The sequence below is a fragment of the Austrofundulus limnaeus genome, unplaced genomic scaffold (assembly GCF_001266775.1).
Source record: "Austrofundulus limnaeus strain Quisiro unplaced genomic scaffold, Austrofundulus_limnaeus-1.0 Scaffold213, whole genome shotgun sequence".
Taxonomy (NCBI): domain Eukaryota; kingdom Metazoa; phylum Chordata; class Actinopteri; order Cyprinodontiformes; family Rivulidae; genus Austrofundulus; species Austrofundulus limnaeus.
The window spans coordinates 40,517-55,031 of NW_013952615.1; the positions used below are offsets into that span (position 1 = coordinate 40,517).

The 14,515-nt window shown below is 41.0% G+C and overlaps 2 protein-coding genes across 9 annotated transcripts in view; one reads left to right on the plus strand and one right to left on the minus strand.

Annotated features, from left to right (window-relative positions):
* fam113 (family with sequence similarity 113) overlaps window positions 1-1,468 on the plus strand; it is a 5,493-nt gene extending 4,025 nt beyond the window's left edge. For both annotated transcript variants that reach the window (XM_014019235.1, XM_014019236.1), the window contains exon 8: window positions 965-1,468. In XM_014019235.1, coding sequence (XP_013874689.1) covers window positions 965-1,140 — 176 coding nt within the window. In that variant the 3' untranslated portion in view covers window positions 1,141-1,468. The remainder of the gene's footprint in view (window positions 1-964) is intronic.
* A 651-nt stretch (window positions 1,469-2,119) lies between these two features.
* The window catches only part of LOC106525120 (dynactin subunit 1), an 18,357-nt gene continuing 5,961 nt past the window's right edge, over window positions 2,120-14,515 (minus strand). For 5 of the 7 annotated variants that reach the window (XM_014019244.1, XM_014019243.1, XM_014019239.1 and 2 more), the window contains 23 exons: window positions 13,353-13,487; window positions 13,212-13,235; window positions 12,207-12,404; window positions 11,918-12,122; window positions 11,761-11,839; window positions 10,290-10,449; window positions 10,051-10,155; window positions 9,667-9,858; window positions 9,480-9,596; window positions 8,510-8,662; window positions 8,233-8,393; window positions 7,970-8,138; window positions 6,002-6,070; window positions 5,483-5,857; window positions 5,111-5,242; window positions 4,897-5,022; window positions 4,673-4,815; window positions 4,434-4,600; window positions 4,244-4,365; window positions 2,950-3,145; window positions 2,809-2,882; window positions 2,641-2,730; window positions 2,120-2,553 (listed from right to left, as the gene is read on the minus strand). In XM_014019244.1, the coding sequence (XP_013874698.1) occupies window positions 2,416-2,553; window positions 2,641-2,730; window positions 2,809-2,882; window positions 2,950-3,145; window positions 4,244-4,365; window positions 4,434-4,600; window positions 4,673-4,815; window positions 4,897-5,022; window positions 5,111-5,242; window positions 5,483-5,857; window positions 6,002-6,070; window positions 7,970-8,138; window positions 8,233-8,393; window positions 8,510-8,662; window positions 9,480-9,596; window positions 9,667-9,858; window positions 10,051-10,155; window positions 10,290-10,449; window positions 11,761-11,839; window positions 11,918-12,122; window positions 12,207-12,404; window positions 13,212-13,235; window positions 13,353-13,487 (3,330 nt within the window). In that variant the 3' untranslated portion in view covers window positions 2,120-2,415. The remainder of the gene's footprint in view (window positions 2,554-2,640; window positions 2,731-2,808; window positions 2,883-2,949; window positions 3,146-4,243; window positions 4,366-4,433; window positions 4,601-4,672; window positions 4,816-4,896; window positions 5,023-5,110; window positions 5,243-5,482; window positions 5,858-6,001; window positions 6,071-7,969; window positions 8,139-8,232; window positions 8,394-8,509; window positions 8,663-9,479; window positions 9,597-9,666; window positions 9,859-10,050; window positions 10,156-10,289; window positions 10,450-11,760; window positions 11,840-11,917; window positions 12,123-12,206; window positions 12,405-13,211; window positions 13,236-13,352; window positions 13,488-14,515) is intronic. The other 2 variants (XM_014019238.1, XM_014019241.1) reach the window with 2 other exon arrangements.

The window sequence follows — 14,515 nt, forward strand, 5'->3', positions numbered from 1 at the left end:
AGCTGTGGGCAGCTTACAGCACCTCATGGTCCATAACAACACTTGTTTACAGTCTGCTGCTGCTCAGCATCTCCTGCTAAATGACAACAAAAGTTGGGAGAAAGCAGCAAAGTCCACTTTAAGATTTCTTCAAATATGACTGTGAGAAAAATGAAAGCAAGTGTCATAGTGGAAACAGGTGATAAAAAATAAAATAAAATAAAAGGTGGAATACTTCTCAAGGGAAAAACTGCATGAATCAAGCTCATACAAGATGACTGACTATCTGACACGCTAGCTTCTCTCAGTAGCTCCCATGAAAAACAAGCAGCAGGTAGCACCAGGTTGGAGACAGTTATTGTCATCGACCTAAAATAATTACCCAAGTGTTAAGTTGGCAAAGTTGAGTTACGCAATTATTTTAGGAAGGTGTCACTATAATGAACTGCTTTAACTAGCAACCAAAATAGCTGTTGGTTAGTTAACTTACAGGAACATCACAAGCTGGAGGTGTCATTGGTAAATATGTTTGTTCAAACTATAAATAAACAAAACAACTAATAAAAACTAAACCAAAACTTAGCATTAAAAAATAAATAATGGCTAATATAAACTAGCAAACCCACTGTAAAAACTAATTAAAACTAACTGAATTTAAACAGTCAAAACGAAATAAAACTAAACTTTAATGAAAAATCCAAAACTATTATAACATTGCTGAGAGCAGCTATGCTGTATGCTTTGGAGACATATTGACAAAAAGACAGGAGACAACTGGCAGAAGGTGAAGGTGTTGAGGGTCTCCTTGTGCATGACAGGAAGTGAGATCATCAGGTTGAAGGACTAGCTGAGCAGAGGAGGCACAGGGACAGAAATGGACACAGTGATGATAACCAGAACCTTGAGTCTCCTTTCTGAAAAAAACTATAACAAAATCTTGCTCCCAAGTTGGCTCTAGAGTTTACTGATTTAAATATCTTCGCAGGTTTCGACTACAGACCTCTCCACTACTTGGAGCACCATGACAACTATCATCATCATCATCATCAACATCCTCCTCCTCATGATCATTTTGTGATGCGGAACCGTCCCAGCAGACACCACTACGCCCCGTACACTCACCACAGACCAGCCCACCACCCCCATCATGGCTTTTACTGAAGAGGAGGCTTCACACATTTCAGACATTAAGTTCTCTTCTTATCCCTGCACACTAGTAGTTAGTTGCTTTGAAAGTTTCTTTAAACACTTTAATACAATTTTAAAAGGTGTTTTAATTTTTTAAGAAGTTTTCAGACACTTTTTTTCTAATAATCTTGACTATTTTTGTCTCCTGTCACATGATGCCTTTAATAAAGACTTCCTGTCAACACATGATGTGATCAGGAAGTGAACAAGGCTCAACATGTCTGAAATGTTTACTAACAGCTTGTTGTGTGTTGTACGTTTCCCCCCATGTTGTGATTACAAATAAAGTTTACCCAGAACAGGTTTAGTCGTGTTTATCCATAGACTTGAATATAGAACACTAGACTGAGCCCCGCCCATACCGTACACTGGTAGCGTTACATTTATTATATTATTTTACACTCTGTAGGTCTAAATATTAATCAGAGGACAAATCAGCTGTAATATTTAATAGTTTGTGTTAAATTGTAGCATGATTCAACAGTGCTAAACTCTGTATATATGCTCCACAAGCTAATATCTGCTAACCAGTTCAATAAATGATTACAGCGACTTTATAAGATTATTTTAATGTTAAACTGTTACATTATGTTCTGCTCAGATCACATTGAGCTAAATTAGATCAAATCTGCTGACTTGTGTTGTAAAATGAGACGTTTTCCTGTTTATCTTCTGTCAATAAATCCATAACACAAACAGCTTTTCTGACATTACTTAAAACATTAGATTATATAAACTGTAAAATATTAATAGAGTTAATAGGTTTTATGACTTCTACATCGCCAGTCCATTTTTTCCTGCTCTTTTGTCAACATGTACAGTAACGGGAAATCCAGACTCTTGCCCATTTAGCGTTAGCTTCACCAGCCGATCACACGGTCACGTAGTTTCTGCGCTCTCCTGCTGTTCTATAGAACCTCCTTGTGTTTATCAGAACAAATAGGCCAAAACATTTCAGTGAATTGCTAACTTTATTGACGACAATTACAAAAAATATAAAGAAGAAAAAAAAAAGCTTTAAGTTCCTAACTGAATGATATAACGAGATGTCAACATTGGTGCAAATGTCATTTAAATGAAAACATAATGTGACATTCAAAAGTTAGACATTAAATTATCAAATTCATCTTCAAAGTCTGCTGGTAAACAGGATTAGTGCTTTGCATTAACAGGATACAGTTTCCTGAGTATAGTATTAAAGTGATAATGTTGAAATGGTATAAGGAGGATGGTGGTCTTCCTGTGCTTTTAGACCATGAGGAGGTGGTGCACCTGCTGCAGCTGCTGCTGGGAAAGAACCAGGCGGTGGACTCGCTCCTGGCCTCGGGTGCACGGGATGGCAACACGACCGACAAACACTGTTCCACCCTGTTTCTCTTCCTTAGCCTGAAAGATGACGTGTAAAACTTCCCTGCATTATTTCTATCTAAACACTTAAAGCAGGAAAAAAATCAAAAAAGTGTATGATGGTACCTTAACAAAGGAGGAAACGGGGAACGTGGAGAAGTCAGAGGAGGCTTTTGCTCCAGGCTGGTGGGAAACCACATGCTCCGCTACTTCACCCTGAAACCAAAAACAAGTTAATTTCTGTAGATGTTTTGTTTTTCCCTCATCTGATAAAAGATAATTAACAACTGTTACTTTAAGTTTGTCCAGAGCATCGCTGAGATTCTTCAGCCGAGCCGTCTGCTCCAGCAGCTGGGCGCTGGCACTGACTGTGAAACAGGACACAACGCTCAGAGACCAATAAATACCACCGTGAAACAAGAACTGCTCACACACCTGCTGTCTTCCCAGTGACGTCCACCACTTTGACTTCTGAACTCAGTTTGAGCAGGGTGTCCAGCAGCTGGTCGGTCCTCCGATAGATGCCCGTGTTCAGGCCCTCTGGAGGCACGGAGCTTTCTTTGGACACTTGTGGCAGTTTAGGAGGGCAGAGTGGAGGCAGGGAGGCGAGCTGATCCCTCATCTTCTCAGCCTGTAAGGTAAACATGAGACGCTAGACTAAAGCAAATGACATGAACCTGAGTAATGTTCATATGTTTTCCATCTGCAGTAGGATGCTTTGGGCTGCCTCGAAAATTAGTTAACAAAACATACTCTTTATTTTAAATCATCTCAGGAACAGAATCAGCTAAATATGATTATTTAAACTGAAATATATTTAAAATGTACTCCTGACTCAGAAATACCAATACAAAATACAGTTGATCATAACCTGTTAATACATGAAAAATAATGTTTCTTTAAATGGGCAAGTAGATTTTATGGCTTTATACTAAATTAATTTTGTAAGAAAGATGGTTAAAAAACAGATAGTAAAAGTTATTTTAAATGTAAAGGTTGTAGACCACTAAACTATAGACCAGAGATTCTTAACCTATGGGCCACGGCCCGAGCGCCACCTTGAGGGCCTCAAAAGAACAACAGTTTTTAACTTTGGGCCGCAGAGGGCCGCAGAGGGCCTCAGAGGGCCTCAGAGGGCCGCGGGACCGCATTGATTTTGAATAAGGTGCAATACACTTTCTCACCACTAGTAGCAGTAGTGCACCACTCAGTTGTTTAACAACTTTTTTAATATGTAGAAGAACGTCAGAAACCTGCCGAGAATGGAAACTTATTTTAAATGAAAAGTAGAAGCAAAAAAGAAAGTAACTCATCAAAAAACAAAGTTTGTCAGTAATATGAAAAGCAGCTTCTGTTTTTACCATGCAATATTTTAAAAGTTCAAAACATTACAATCATAAACTACATTTCCCATAATGCATGTCGATCATTCATGGGAATTCCCTGTAGGAAAGTGGGAGAGTTCAGAATTCAAGACGGCAGCTACTCACTCACAACTCTGAGTAAAACTCCTAGTTTTACTTTTAATAGTATTTCTTTATTATTTAATTTCAAATTGAATCAATCGTACACATAGTACTTTTCAGTGTTTATAAGAGGATGTGTTAAAACACTGTTTAGTTGAAGTTAAACATGAAACATCAAAGTTTATTTCAACTGGCCCTAGTGAAATTGAGTTTTTCTCCTGCTGTAGACAGTTGCAAAGTTCCACCAATAACTTTAACTCTACCTTGAGTCGGTTGTTTTCGTTTTTGAGGTATTTAATGCCCAATCTCTGGACCTCAACCTGCTGCCTGAGGAGAGGAGAGTCCACCACCTGGGTGGGTCCTGCCATGGCTGGAGGCAGACCTGCTGCAGAACAGACAAAAACCGTTAAACCTCTGGTCCTGTTTAACTGATTTATTGTATGAGAGGCTTACCTCCTGCAGATCCATGGACGATGGAGGAGATCCCTGAGGCAGGTGGGCCTCTCAGACCCTCAATAGTCATCTTTGACTGGTTATGGATGCGCTGTTTCAGCTCCGCCTTCTCCGCTTCGAGCTGGTCGATGTCAGCCTGCAGAGCATCCATCGTCTCCTCAAACTCCCTGCAGACGAGCAATGAGGTAAATACAAGGCGTCGTGGAGAAATGGACGATGAATTCAAGTATCTGTCTTACTTTTCCTTCTTCTTGAGCTGGGCGAGGCTTTCATCCAGTTTGGTCTGAATCTTCTCCACGCGCTCGTCGGCGTCTTTGGTGGAAGTGTCCAGCTTTTTCTCCAGGAGGCTCAGGCGGACGTGAGCCTCGCTGAGCTCCTCGCCCTGCAGACATTCACAACTAGTTCAGCTTTCCTTCCTTGCCTTGGGCGTTTCAGAAACCTGTAAATCAAAGTCTTGCATCACCTTAATCTTTAGAGACTTCTTGAGCTCCTTGATGACGGTTTCTCTGTCTTCTAGTTTGACTCCCAGACCTTCAGCGTCCGTCATCTCAGCCCTGACGGTGGATGCTCTCATTTCCACTGGAGGAGTCTAAAGACACAAAAGGATTCAGAGGGTTTGAGAGTTAAGATGAGATAAAATGGAAGAAATTGATGTGTTGTTCATAGCACATGAATACCATTCTTTGTGGTTTTTCAGCATCATACTCTCCCTCCTGCATGGCTGTAGCCATCTTGTTCATGGTAGCAATGACAGAGCTGCAGGACTGGCGCAAAAGCTCTGGACCGTTCACATTTTGGGAGCCGTAGACCTTAGAGAACAGACAGCACAATATGACTGAAACAAGGGGTATGGTTGCTGCTGATGGTTGTCACTTGTTTCTATTCAAGCTCAGCAATCAGAGTAGAATAATAATTGGATAATTGGTCTGTTTGGTGGGAAATCCTGCAACAATTCTCACGTGTAAATGGAATGAAAAGACATGAAATTAAAAATGATGCTGGTGGTAAAACTTTCACTAGAAGGTCGTCTGTTGGCGTTTAAGGACTACCTGCTCCACAACTTTGTAGGCGACGTCCTCCAGTTTGAGCGCACTGAGGCCCTCCTGTTCTCCCAGCGAAGCCACCGTCTGACTGCCGGCTGCAGCCACCTCCTGCAGGACTGCCACCACTCGTGTCAGCTGGCGCCTGCACTCCGTCAGTGTCTCGGACACCTGCGGTCCGAAGCTGAGAGCGGCCGGGACTCCGGCTACATCCGTTCCAGGCATGCGGCGGCGGATCTTCTTGCAGAACTGCCTGATGTCGGAGCAGGACGTGTCAAGGTCCTTCAGAAGGACGGCGAGACCCGAACTTTCCTGTCCCGCTGACAGGAACACCCGCAGACGAGCCACCTCCACGCCCATGCAGTCCAGGGCACTCTGGGTAAACTGAGGGGAGGGGATGAGAAACGGGTTGGATTACATTTCATAACTCTGTTTTGACTATTCAATCTCTTTAAAAGATTTATCATCTTTTCCCAAAAACATGTTGAGGTAACCATTCAGGCTGTGAGCATACAAACTGTCAGGTACCTTAATGTGGTCGGCTAGCTGCACTGTGCAGTCCTCAGTTTGATCGGCCAAATGAACACTGTACAGTTGCTGGAAGAGATAACATGGCACTTAATTTTTATTATTGAGTGAACATACTTTGGTTTGACTACTAACTTCTTCAAAGTGTTTTTTTTTTTTTTACTGAATAGAAGGGTTTTTCACGTAAACAGTGGAAACACAACATTTTTAACCTAGTGAAGATTCTCAGTCATCCAGGTAAATAAAGGCAAAACAAGTGAGTAAGGGGTCTCTGCGATAGGTTTTGTCCTGTGGGTGGAAACAGCCCTACTCGTGATTGGCGGAGATTTTGATGTGGGCGGAGACGGCCCAAATCGTCATTGGCGGAGGTCTTGATGTGGAAGTATGGCCCAAGAGACGTGATTGGTCGGATTGATGGTGGGGTACGAGGCTGCCAGGCTGGAGGCAGCGGGGAGTGGCTTGGTCGAGTCGGACAGGAAGTAACTTTTTTTAGATTAATTTTAGTCATAACTTGAAAAAGGAAAGTGCTAGCTTCACGAAATTTGAACGTCGTACATGTGAAAGGATGTGTAACAATATGTTTTGGTTAAAACATCCCTAATCAGCCTGTAAAAAAATATTGATTTTTAGCTATCTTTTTACAAGCTGGTTAGGGACGTTTTAATCGTGAAGCTAGCACTTTCCTTTCTCAAGTTATGACTAAAATTAATCTAATAAAAACACTACTTCCTACCCGACTCGACCAAGCTACTCCCCGCTGCCTCCAGCCTCGCACATCTGACCCCACCGTTAATCCGACCAATCACGTCTCTTGGGCCATCACCGCCCACATCAAGACCTCCGCCAATCACGAGCAGGGACGTCTCCGCCCACTTTAAGACCTCGGCCAATGACGATTTGGGACATCTCCGCCCACAGGACAACATGTTCTGCAGAGACCTCAACTTGAAACAAGCTAGCTGCGAGAAGCATTCAGTAAATTATTTAAAAAGATAAATAAATGTTACCAATTATTTTAATATTTCAGACAAAATTACAATCATCCTACTGACAATATGTTAAATCAATCTTTCAGGGGTCTTAAAAACGGTAAGTAATTTTAAGGCCAGTTAAGGCTTTATTTTTGGATTGACAAATTCAATGCCTTTTAAGACTTTTTAAGGAATCCATAGGAAGTATAAGCCATAGCTTCAGCCTATTTCTTTTCTTGTAAATTATTGGTTTGTAAAATAGTGTTTCATTTTGTTTCCTTTTTTGTAATGTTGCAAATTTACCAAAATAAATCTATTCGAAATTTTTAGCTTCAACAGGAAAAACAAACAAACAAAAAAAAAAACAATAAATACTCCCTTACAACACCAAATTATATGATAATTGTTTAATTTACCTTTTACTTTTAGGTATTTTTATATTAGAAAAAACAGCAGATTCAAAATGATCTAAAACAGCTTTCTGAATTATTTTAAGGTTTTATCACACTTAACGTTTTAGAGAACTTAGGCAAATTCTTCAGTCCGTGATAAATTTCCAAACTCTGCCACTAAAAAAAATAAAGTAAAAAAACCAATGAATCCTGGGGTATCGTTAACCTTGTAGGATTACTCAGATGCAGCCTACGTTTTCAGGGTTTTCTCGGCTGCATCAGTAGGCACCTACAGGACAGCCTACGGTGCGGGGCAGGGGCGTAAGCGGCTGACAAATGTGTTCTAAGTCGGCTGCAACCCATGAACTGAGACACTGCCAATCCAATCGTTAGCATTACAGCATCCAAAAGAGGAATCCAGTAGATTTTCTTTTTAATTCAATCTTCAGTTCTGGACATTTTAATAAGTTGTCTAAACCATTATAGCGTGACAGAGCTTTTAAATTTTTATTGCAGACACATTTTGTAATAATTTGTTAGTTGTTTTTTTAATCATTTAATCATATTGTAGGCATTAAAATGAGAAAATCAAAGTCTTTTCCTACCTGATAGTATTTGATTGCCTTGGTCAGGGGTTCCACCTGAACGGTCTCATCCAGCTGATCTTTATGCAGCAGGTCAATGAAATAATCCAGACAGCGCTCATGGAAGCTCATTTCAGAGTAAAGTGTTCCCATGCGCTTAAAGACCTCCACGCTGCAGCTGTTCAGAGCCCTAAAGCACAGACACACAGAAGAGAGAAGAAACGGCTGCAGCTGGTTCGATTTATTTTTACTGCTCAGGTTCTGATGCGGCTGGTGTTATTTACTGCTCATATTTGTGCAGGGTGGTCTGCAGCAGGCTCAGGGAGTAGACCAGTCCAGAGGCAAAGCTGCGCTGCTCCCCTGGGGGTCCTCTGAGCGCCGGTCCCTGGACCAGATTCCCACTCAGGTCAAACTTCTCCTGAGCTTGTTTGCTGATGAGCTCAGCCTTCAAGGGAGGAACCAGATCAAGAACGACGGTTCAAATTTAAACATTCAGCTTGTTTTAAACTAAAACATTTCTGAAAATGGTACAAGCGATGAAAAGGGAGCGTTGCTTTGCACCTTGCAGATGAGCCTGGGGATGAGCAGCAGCACCAGGATGCAGTCGTGGTCGCCGCCGTGACGGAGGAAGGAGTCTGGCATGAAGGAGGTGAGCAGGGACACCTGTCTGTTGGCCTGAGCCACCTCCATCTTCCTCAGCTCCATCTCAATGGCCTGAACACACAGGAAGGGTTGTTGGTTTTTTAAATAGATCATTTATTTTATTTTATTTTTTAATGAAATGAAACTGATTACTATTGTTTGAAATTAATATTACTTTTTGCAAATAGGGGCAAATATAAGATTTTTTTTCTTCTGCTACCTTTCATTTTATTTGATTAGTATTGTTTTGTTGTATGTAAATGTGTTTTTTTTAATTAAATGAATAAATTTCCAGACAAATATGTGACCCATCACATCAAAATGAGGATTGTCTAAAAGTAGTTTATGGAAAAATAGGTAAATAAAACATTTGCAAAAAGTGCATTTTGTCAAAACATAATGAATTAATGCCTTTTCAATGTATCATTCGAATGAAATGTCTGAAATATAATCATAAAACAAATTCTTGAAGCACTTTTTGTGAGCAGTAGCAACAAAAACACTGATTTTGAACAAAAAAGCCTTAATATTTTGAGATTTTCCCTGTGAGCTAGAAATGTTTTGTTTCATTCCAGCTGGGAAAAATCAATATTCAAATAATATTTGAAGTTTCCTCTTTGTAAGGACATCAAAAAGTCCTCATTAAAATTACATAAAATTAGGATTCAGACCATGTTTGTATTACTGTAACCAACAAGTCAAATTAAGGCATATTTCTGGATAAACTGATGATATCAGAATGATCCAGGTATCAAAATGTAGCTTTTAAAGCCAGAAATCTGAAAATGTAGTTAGGTCATTTTAACCAATTTTGACTTAATCCTCATTTTGATATGATGGGTCACATATAACAAGAGAGAGAGGCATCAGAAAACTGTTGAGCTCTTACCTTGGCGTAAGCTTTGGTCTCTGCAAACTTGATCTTGAAGTCAAACAGCTCTGCAGGCGGCTGCTGAGGTTGTTCTGTGTTTGCACTCTGCTGACTCAGCAGCTCTCTGTTGGCCTCCTGACAAACAGAAGCTGATACAATCATTCCTACGTTCTCCAAACCTAACCGATGTTTCCCATCGTCTCACCTGAAGCGAGGCGGTGAGCTCTCTGTACTTGTTGATGGTCTGCTGATAATCGGCGACGGTCTCCTGAGCAGCTTCCACCTTCTTCTCTGCCTCTCTGACCTTGGCTCCACTCAGGTCCACCTGCTCTCTCAGCTCCATCTCGGTCTCTCGGGCGTTCTCCTGCAGCTCGTCGTTCATCTCGTTGATGGCTTCCTGTCGGAGCAGAAACACACAGGACTGGCTTTTCAGCGCCCCTTTTCTGTTTCTTTACCTTTTAACGAATAAAACGATCAGAAGCTTTTCAGGAAATAAACGATAACTTTTTGACAAAATACAGACCTCCATAAAGACATAAAAACAGGCATCAATTTAAATAAAAGTAAACAATTTAACAGCTGCACTGACCAAATCAGTGACTGTCTCCCTCAGCTCTCTGACTTTCTCCTCCAGGTCCAGGTTCCTCTCAGTCAGGGTCTCCACCATCTCCTCTGATCCCAGAGCTGCATCCACCTTAAGTTACACAAATACTTTTTTAAAACCCAAAGTTCAGCTTTAACAAACAGGAAGAAACTCTGTTAGATGTTTATAATGTTTCGATGTGTGACCGATTCTGGAATCGGAGCTTTCAGCCTCCCAGGCTTCACCTGCTCCTTCAGTTCATCAACCGTGGCCTCGGCTTGTTTGAGTTCCTCCTGCAGTTTCTCTTTCTGGGTCCTCAGGGTCTCCAGCTCCGTGTTCTTCTTCTCCATGTGCTTCTGCAGCTTCACGTGTTCCTGCTTCTCCGAGGCAGACAGGTCACGCATCCTGATGAAGTGCAGGAGGTTTTTATTTACAGACGGGGACGAATGAGAAGCTGAGACTGGAATTGGACTGTTGAGACAAAACTGCAGCTTCTTGTTTTTATTTTATTATTGTGGAAGGGTACCAACACATGTATTCACGTCTGTATACAGGAAGTCACTGTCTGGAGGAGTTTAAGTATCATTGGGCCTCATGAAGGAACCATTCCTACAAACAGATTTGTTCTTAAGTTGTGCGTACGAGTGATTTAGGAGAATTTGTGGCGTTCACCAACTTTCTCGTATCCTAAGATTTTTTTTTCAGATACAAACAAAATTCACGAGTGGTCCAGACCTGTTGTTATTTTACAAGCAGTCAGTCTGCTGTTATCTAGATGGATTTTCTTCACTAATAACTTCATATTTCATTAGTTTGAAGATATTTTGAGTTGAAAATAAATCACACTCCATAATTATGATAATAGGCTATTCTGTTTGAATTAGAATTATAATTTTAAATGTAACTAATGTAGACTAACGACATGAATTGGTTAAATAAAATTAAATTAAATTGGCTGTTAATGCTGTTGTATAAAACTACAATATTAATATCAAACTTCAAATCAACTTAATTTATGCATTAATTGAAGTTTGGAGACATTTTAAAAAGCTTTTTTCAAAGCCACATCTGACACTTATGACGGGGGTGGGGGGTGGGGACGCTGCGGTGCGCGACTGTTCTTCTGAATAAATGAAAACACAGTAACACAGTTGTTTACACTTAAATTAAAAATATTTGACCAAAGGAAAACCGGAGCAGGACTACAGAGAGATAAATATGATTTAGATTTTTATTTCTGTGACTGACCCACAGGAGACACGACGTTAACAGCAGTCGTTTCATTCCTTTAATTCCACAGCTGACGCTGCTAAAAATGGCAGATTTTGTTTTCTGGATCTCTGAGAGCAGGACTTCAATCTCCAAACTCGTAATGTTCTTCTTTTTTACTTTGCGATCTCATTTATGAATGGACCCTTCCTGGTATGTGGGGCAGGAAACGTATATCCTTATATGGTGTTTTAGGGTGGTAATTATGCTAATCTCCTCTCCTCGAGCGCGAGCAGCTGATACGCATTCATCAGTTTGCGCAGCTCATTTACACACTTTTCCTGAAGATAGAAGAGTTTGTTGAATCTGATGTGACATGTTCGTACGAACCCTTCATACGAACAAAGGTAAGAGAAATTTAGGATAAGAATACGAACATGTTCTTGCATGAGGCCCAATGAGTTTTTAAAAAAAAAAACTTAGTTAAGATTAGTAATTTTCCATCACCTGACCAACGCCTCCTTCAGCCTGGTGTTCTGCTCCTCCAGCTGTTTGACTTGATAACTGGATGCAGCTCCATCTGTTCCTGTGTGACACAGAGTAATAAAAACATTAAAACACCGATCAGCAGAAGAATCTGTGCCGTTCAGCTCATCTCGCTCACCTTTCTCTGAAATCTCGTGCCTCAGGATCTCCAAATCCATGGAGAGCTCCTCCACCTTCTCCTTGAGCGAGTCCACCTCCACCTGCAGAGATTCCGCTCGCTCCTCAGCCATCTCTTTGTCCAGCGTGGCCATTTCGATGGCGTCCGCTGTGTCCGCCATCTCCTCCATGTAGCGGTCTTTAGCCTCGTGGGCCTCCCGGGCTTCCTGAAGGGGAAAAGTTAGCGTGATGGCTGGATGTTCAAACCCTACAGATTATTTATTATATACAGCTACAGGACTTGGAAGCACCTTCTTGGCCTCTTTGAGTTGTTTCTGCAGCTCGGCCTGCTGCTCCTGCATTTTGCTCTTCCACTCCTGCAGCTGCTCCAACTGGATCTTGTATTTCTCCAGCTCCTTCAGCTTAGCCTTATCGTCCATTCGCTTTATCCTCAGAGTCTCCAGCTTCTCCTCCAGGTCCTTGACCTGAGCTCGCAGAGACTCTTCCTCCTGAAAAATAAACAGGTGGAGGGAGGAAGAAAGTATGAATTTACATGATTTATTTCAACAAGATTTTCTTTGTTGGAAGTAAAGTAAATACAGGAAGTTGTAGTGATGTCACTGAAGACTATTTATTGAATTAATTTATAAATATACCCCATCTCAGGGTTCCCACACCTTGGTCAACATCAAATTTAAGGACCTTTCAAGGACTTTCCAGTACCAATATCCTCAAATTAAAGAACCATGTGCAACGGCAATTACCTACTGCTACCGCAGAACGTTACCAATAAACAGGTTTAATATCATGTAAATTTAATGAAAAACTGAATGACATAGATGTTGTTGAGTCAGAATCAATGACATCAGTTTACCGTAATCCTGAGTTAACCACTACAACAAATGTAATTTTTTTTAATTTAATAATTTTTTTAAAGATGATGAAAATCAGTCGTGTGAAGAGAGAATTTCAATCCCCAAAAAAGATTCAAGGACTTTCAAGGACAAGTGTAATTTTTGGCTCTTGTCACAAACTTTTCAGGGCCTTGAAATGTTTTCTTTTTTAATTCACAAACTTTCAAGGATTTCAAGGACCTGTGGGAACCCTGCCATCTGCACAAATTAAAATCAATAATGAAACTGTATTTGTTTCTCCCCGATGTGAAGAAAACGCCTGAAAGTTGAAGCCATGCAGAATCACAGTGAGAACATTTCAGATCCATTACAAAGTATCACAGAGATGCACTGACAGTCCCCTTTAGAGTTGAGTTTGTTAGTAAACTCTGCAGCATGCATGTAGCCATCAGAAAACTCTACCTGCTTGGAAATAGAAGGTTCCACCTGGTCAAACAGTAACATGGAACAAAATGAAACGGAACGAAACCATGAACACGATGAACAAAAGTGAAATGAAATGACAAATGTGGAAACCGGTTCTTCTAGTAGTCTGGGACCCACCTTGCTGGGAGTAGTTTGGACCGGGGCGGCTGCAGGGGATGGGGTCACGGGGGCTCTGAGAGCCCCCTGTTGGGAAGACAGGCTCGCCTCACTGACGTCTCCAGACACAGACGGTGAAAGACTCTCACGAGACGCCTGCCAACACAGACAGATGGGTTTCAAAGAGCGAAGAGGAAAAAGTGAAGCAAATTGAAGGAGAGATGAGACTTTAGAGCCACGAGGAGCATGCAGCTGAAGGTAGTATCTCACAACGCTGCAACTGTTGGGAACTCGCTGCAGACACACAAAACTGTGAGAAAATATGGAAATCTTCACCTGGGATTGCATTGAACTGTCCTTGTACTTCTTGTACTTGAGACCAGTTTTTGATGGTCTCAGGCTCAACCGCATCTTTACTCTGTCTCGTCTCAAATTTTATTTCAAGACCAGCCAAGATCACAACTGTGGAAATCTAACTAAATTGCCAGAATATTGTCTCATTTATTTGTTAACATCTTGTGTACAGTGTATTGTATGTTTCAGGGCACTAGTTTACGTATAGTTTTGTTTTTTTCTGGCCTTGGTCTAGACTCAATGTCGCTTTATCAACTTGGTATTGTCTCAGTCTCAATACACTCTGATCTTGGTCTTGGCCTCAACACACTCTGGTCTCAGTCTCGGTCTGAATACACTCTGGTCTTGGTCTCAATAAACTTTGGTCTCGGTCTTAATACACTATGGTCTTGGTCTTGTCTCAGTCTTAATGCACCATGGTCTTGGTCTTGTCTCGGTCTCTATACACTCTGATCTTGGTCTTAATACACTCTGGTTTTGGTCTTAATACACTATAGTCTCGGACTTTATACACTATAGTCTCGGACTTTACACACTATAGTCATGGTCTTAATACACTATAGTCATGGTCTTAATACAATATAGTCTTGGTCTTAGTCTTGTCTCAGTTTCAATACACTGGTCTCGGTCTTAATACACTATGTTCTTGGTCTTGTCTCAGTCTCTACACACTCCGATCTTGGTCTCGGTCTCAATACACTATGGTCTTGGTCTTGTCTCAGTCTCTACACATGCTGATCTTGGTCTGGGTCTTAATACACTATAGTCTTGGTCTTAATACACTATAGTCTTGGTCTTAATACACTATAGTCTTGGTCTTAATACACTAT